The sequence below is a fragment of the Rhamphochromis longiceps genome, linkage group LG3, assembly GCF_057381845.1.
Source record: "Rhamphochromis longiceps isolate RC_006_pf linkage group LG3, R_longiceps_female_GT1.1, whole genome shotgun sequence".
Taxonomy (NCBI): Eukaryota; Metazoa; Chordata; class Actinopteri; order Cichliformes; family Cichlidae; genus Rhamphochromis; species Rhamphochromis longiceps.
This window is the reverse complement of record NC_140559.1, coordinates 10,970,773-10,976,795: the sequence shown is the minus strand read 5'-3', so window position 1 is coordinate 10,976,795 and position 6,023 is coordinate 10,970,773. Positions and strand designations below refer to the sequence as shown.

Genomic DNA, 6,023 nt, shown 5'->3' with positions numbered 1-6,023 from the left:
CAACTCCAAAAATAAAGTTTGCAACTTAGAAGATCTATCTTAATCAGTAAATTTGAATTTTTATCTTGCAACCATGGATTTAATCAAGTGGTGGTAAAAGACCTGATGAATTACTTTTTAGAGTGCATTTGATTTCTTGTAACCTATTTCTAGAGAAACTATGATTCTGGGTTAAACATCGGGGTGAAATTGATGACACCAACACCTAGTGAACTGCCCAAGGTCAACAGTCCTGATTTCCACGCATTAAAGGTTTGGCGTAAGTACAGATTGCGTTACATCTTCATTTAGTCCAAGGTTGAGGTCGCCTCCAAGAACAAGTGTGCCATCTAAGTGTTCAGAGAGTGCACGGAAAAAACCGTGAAAGAATGAGGGATCATCAACATTTGGACCATATACACTTACAATACATAGCTTTTTATCAAGTGTAGATAGTTTAATGATTAAGAATCTGCCCTCTGGATCTATAACTGTATCGAGTACTGTGAAATCAATATTTTTATGTATTAAAATTGCTACTCCCCGTTGTCTAGAATTATATGCAGAATTATTTTTAAAATGAAGTTGCTAATCCAGCTGCTTATCCAAGTGTTAAGCTAATTTGTGAGCGAACAGGAAAGGGAAATGGACTTTAAAATTAGAAGAGGAATCGCCATTTAAAAAAACATTTTGAAAATATGTTTATTAAATTGGAATTCAAATTTAGATTTCCAAATGCTGATTTTATTCTACAATTCATTATTTAAGCACAAGATTTTTTATTTCAATGCGCGTGACTCTTGTGGTCCTCCATATATTCTGGGAGTCACCGCACCTAGTTATCACTGGGACCACTGTTACCTTCACCGTCCACACTTTCTCGAGCTCTTCTCTGAGCCCTTGGTATTTCTTGAGCTTCGAGCATAAATATTTTTTTATTTCAGCTGGAATAGGCATCAGCCATCGCAGAAATACATCACATTTCAAATGTTAGAATTAATTTTCTCTCAGTCTGTTTATTGTTTTAGTTTAAGTATTTTTATCTCTTTTTCTCTGCAGCTTCATCCACAGCAGAACCAAGATGCACTGATAAAGTCTCCATCCCTTCAACCGCACAAGTCTAAACTTTAAAAATGATTCATTCCTCTTTGAGGCTTCATGAAAAACATTTAGTTTCTCACCACAGACAAGCTAAGATTGTATGCTGCCTCTGTAATTCTTGGCCTGGTGCATTTATAAAGAGCACATCAATGCAAAACAATTAAAAGGTTAAAAAGTTGCAGAGTTCTTGTTCATCATTCTTAAAGACAGTAAATGTTGAAATGAGGATGAAGTCTGGCTGCAGGATAACTTTGTGTTCATTGGACAATAATGTGTGAATGTCTCTGAGCTGTTCGTAAATTCGTGCTTTGGGTTCCTGCAGCTCAGTGATTCCTCCGTTATTTCACAGTTTGTCTCATGTGCAGCACACCAAGTGCAGCTGAACTGAGCTTCGGAGAAACACAACATGCTGACATTCACTGTGAAACTTTGATTGGAAAAAGACAGGAAAACAACATGTGGATCCTGGAATAATGGTAGCTAATAATAATCATAACAAAAGGACACTCTTTACCCTCAACTCAGCACAGATAAACTGAGGAACCAGGGGACAAGAACCTAAACCCAGGATAAAGAGTTTGAGTGAATGTGGTGTTGAAGGTGTGGAGGTGGATCAGAGTGTCAGAGGAGACTCTGTAGAAGGACAGAGTGCCAGCAGGACAGTCCACATACACTGCTGCTCTGTTAGAGACAGAGGAGGAGGAGGAGGAGGAGGAGGAGGAGGAGGATGTTTTTCTGTTATTGTGCCAGACAGAATTAGAACCATCAGAGCAGCTCAGACTCCAGGACTGATCATTCCATCCAAACACATAGTCTTTACTGTATCCTTTCCTTCTGATTCTTCTGTCACTCACTGATATCCAAACATCTCCTGTCCACTCGACCTCCCAGTAACAGCGACCAGTCAGACCATTTCTACACAGCAGCTGCCACCAAACATCAAATCTGTCTGGATGATCAGGATATGACTGAACCTCCACATATCTCACAGTCCTGTTGTTGTCAGACAGTTGGAGCTTTGTGTTCACTGTGTTTGTGTCGATTGTGAGTTGACAGGAATCTGATGGAGAGAACAAACACAATCCAGCTGCAGTTATTGATCCATCATCTGTTCATTGATTGACATTTTGATGATGACTCCTGACATGATGAAGATGGTTGAATGTGTGCTGCTTTGTTTTCATGAATCCCATTAAAACACACTTACACTTCCTCAGACCTGGTCTCAACCATCGGACTCCAGCAGGCTCCACCCTGAAAGGAGGAGGGGGGTCAGAGCAGCACAGTCAGCATGCACACATGGACATTACATGGCTCTCATACACACACTGTTACACACTGATAAAGGAACAGTCCAACATTTTCACAAATACACTTCAATCCATACATGGATCAAACTGCTGATGATTTGGACTGATCCTGGATCTGTTATTACACCATTGTATTGAATGAAATATGACTAATTCAAACTGTGACCTTCCTTATCTTTATATTCCTCTTCTGTTTAGCTGGAAAGGACACCTATCTGCTTTTGCTCTTTTTGATGGAGCTAGAGTTTCCCGTTTGAGTGCAGCTAGCCTAACAACAAAGAACCACTGACTGCTAAATACATGACTTGAAAGACCTATTACTTCTTCACCTATCATAGTAAATGTATGAATGCATCACGGTTCATGCATGCTCACTCACTCAGTTGGTAATAATAGCTTTTTGTAAACAGCCAAGATGCAGTTTTTGGAATCCTGTAGCAAGACCACAAACCTTGTGTAACATCAATAAAAGTTAACCATAACAGAATATGGTGGTGAATTTATAATAAGGCAAACTAAAGAGGAGGAGAGGTGAGACATACTGCCAGGGCAAGACAGAGTCCTTTGGTGCTCCAAGCAGGCACTATCCAAGTAAAGAGAGGACAAATGTGGAGCGGTTGACAATGTTTAGCAGTGTTTGTGTATTTTGGTGAATTTTAAACTTAGGTCTATGTCTTGATGAATATGCAATCAACAGAATTAATTATTTATGATTCAATAATTAATTGAACCAAATAAATGATTAAGGAACTGACCTCACAGCCCATTGTTCCCTCAGTGGGCTGGTTTCAGTCATTATGCAAATATACTGTTTATAAGATTGGGGAAACCTGCAGTCAGCTGAGACTGAAGCAGTCACTTGGATGAGTGACGAAACGTTTCTCCCACTGAAAACGCTACGTCCAGATGAACAGAATCAGGTTTTTGTTTCAATGTGAAACGATTGGAATACCCTGCATCCTTGAAACTTCAGATTCCACTTGTTCAAATGGACATTATAAATAAGCTTATGAAATAAGCAATGAAAAAAAGATGCTAAAATAAACAGCCGTAAGAGTTTATTTTTAAATAATACAGTGAAGGCCATAATAATTCATACTCCTGGCAAATTTTCAACCAGCAAGTTTTGTTTTGACCAGAAATGACAGAGGTCTTTCCCAAAAGATAATAAGATGATTTACATCATTATTTCTCAGCTTTTATTTACATTTGAGCAAAAAGTGCCATGTCCTAAATTATTCATACTGGTATGACCTAAGTCCATTTTTAGCCAATGGACTTAGGTCCATTGGCTAAAAAACACTCAGTGGCGTTCTTAGGGTTGAAGGGTTCTCCTTTTTTTAATGCAAAATGAAGGAAACATCATTGTAGCCAAACAATTTATTATTTGTTTCATCTGACTGTAACACAGTAGACCAGAAATCTTCTTTGGCCTGATGAGCATTTGTAGAGGCTAAGTGGGCTTTTGTGTGTCTTCTCTGGAGAATTGGCGTCCTCCTTGGTCTGCATCCGTGTTGCACTGTCTGCCTTGAGACATTGGCACCAGCAGAGCCCAGATTCACCAGGATGGCCTTGGTGGTGATCCTTAGAATCTTTTTCACCTCTCTCTTACTATCCTCCTGGCCAGCACAGGTGTCACTTTTGGCTTCCAACCAACATCTTGTATTTTTTAATAATACTTTGGACTGTAACCACTGGAAGTTGAACACATTTAGATATGGCCTTGTAGCCCTTTCCTGACTTGTGAGGAGCCACAATGCGCAGCCGCAGGTCCTTACTGAGCTCCTTTTTCTTAGCTGTGACTGTCTACAAACCAACTGCAGAGAGCTGCTGTTTTTACCTGTTGAAAATTGTTAAAACAGCTCTTCTCAGTTAATCAGGTAATCAGGATGCTTGAGAAGAGCTTGGACTATTTGAAATGGTAAAGACTGTTTTGGACATGGAACTTTTTGCTCAAATGTAAATAAAAGCTGAGATTTTTTTTTTCACAATGATGCTTCTTGTACATCGTCTTGTTACCGTTTAGGAGTCACCGGTGTCTTTTCCGGTCAAAAATCCCCCAACAAACTTGCTGGTTGAATAAAAGCAACTTTAAGGAAGTGAGTGAAGGACACAGGAAATGTTTCCAGCTCTTCCTCCTCTATCAGACATTCTCTCCATACCTGAGAGTGTCCAGTCTCCAACCTGGATCATTCAGTCCAGCCAACAGCAGCTTCATTCCTGAGTCTAATGGATGATTGTAGCTCAGGTCCAGCTCTCTCAGATGGGAGGGGTTGGACCTCAGAGCTGAGGCCAGAGAAGTACAGCTTTCCTCTGTGATAAGACAGCCTGACAGACTGCAGAAACACAAAACAACAATCCACCTGTCAACAGTTTGTGAGCTATAATAACATCTATCGAATTGCATTCCTTCTAATTTTATTTTATTTAATTTATAAGTGGCAAAAAGGCCAGAATTTCAGTGATAATGAGACAAACTGTGCACTGCTGTGACATTACAGCTGGGTGTAAGGTCACAGCAGTGTACAACAAAATTAAGATATGACTGAAGCTATGCGACTAAAACAAATAGTTTGATCATTTAAACCATTCTTTAAGAAAAAGATGAGTGAAAAAGAGGCATTTCCAGTTGACTTCACAGCTAACTTCTCAGATGAACCAAGATGGCGCCGCGTATGGATGCCCTGGTGCTTCAGTGCGTTACTTTTGTTTTGTTTTTGTGCATTTCTTCTGTGTCTGGGCACTCCTCTGGATACTCTTACACCAGAGAAGAGCTCCTTAACTACAGGACTACAACGCCTGTGGATTTATTTCCAATATTTGTCGCATCTGCGGCAGATTTACTGCAGACTCTGACCAGGAAAGCGAGACGCCGAAAGAGAGGGAAGCGAGCCGGCGCACTCATGCGTCTGAGGAGACGCGGACTGCGAACTGCTCTTCCTGGGATCTTCCTTTCTAATGTACGCTCACTCGGGAATAAGATCGACAAACTGGCCCTGATGAGAAGCATGAACAGAGACTTTGCCTCCTCCTGTGTCTTATGTTTTACGGAGTCGTGGCTCAGTGAGAACATCCCAGACTGCGCGCTCAAGCTGGAGGGCTTCCATCTGCTGCGCGCGGACCGGCAGGCCGCTCTCTCCGCTAAGACAAAAGGTGGAGGTGTCTGCTTCTACATCAATAGTGGCTGGTGCACAGATGTGACAGTGATTGCTCAGCACTGCTCTTCCTCTCTGGAATATCTTTTTATTCACTGCAAACCGTTTTATTCTCCGCGGGAGTTTGCTTCATTCATCCTGGCCGCTGTTTACATCCCGCCAGACGCGGATGCGCAAGCAGCTCAGTGCGCACTCGCGGAGCAGATACTGCACATGGAGCGGACATTCCCGGACTCTCTCATCATTGCTCTTGGAGACTTTAACAAAGCCAATCTGAGCCATGAGCTTCCGAAATATAAGCAGTATATTAAATGCCCGACCAGAGAGGAGAGGACATTGGACCACTGTTACAGCACGATCAGCGGGGCCTATCGCGCGGTGCCCCGCGCTTCACTCGGACTTTCTGACCACGTCATGATCCACCTAATCCCCGCGTACAGACAGAGGCTGAAGCTCTCCAAACCTGTCGTGAGGACTA

The 6,023-nt window shown here is 41.7% G+C and overlaps 1 protein-coding gene across 1 annotated transcript; it reads right to left on the bottom strand.

Moving 5' to 3' along the window:
* Nucleotides 1-1,601: 1,601 nt before the first annotated feature.
* LOC146672890 (stonustoxin subunit beta-like) lies at nt 1,602-4,707 on the bottom strand. Its single transcript, XM_085401645.1, has 3 exons — nt 4,553-4,707; nt 2,288-2,334; nt 1,602-2,140 (listed from the first exon to the last, which is right to left on the bottom strand). The coding sequence occupies exons 1-3, from the start codon at nt 4,606-4,608 to the stop codon at nt 1,602-1,604; spliced, it is 642 nt and encodes a 213-aa protein (XP_085257771.1). The 5' UTR covers nt 4,609-4,707.
* Between the last annotated feature and the right edge of the window lie 1,316 nt (nt 4,708-6,023).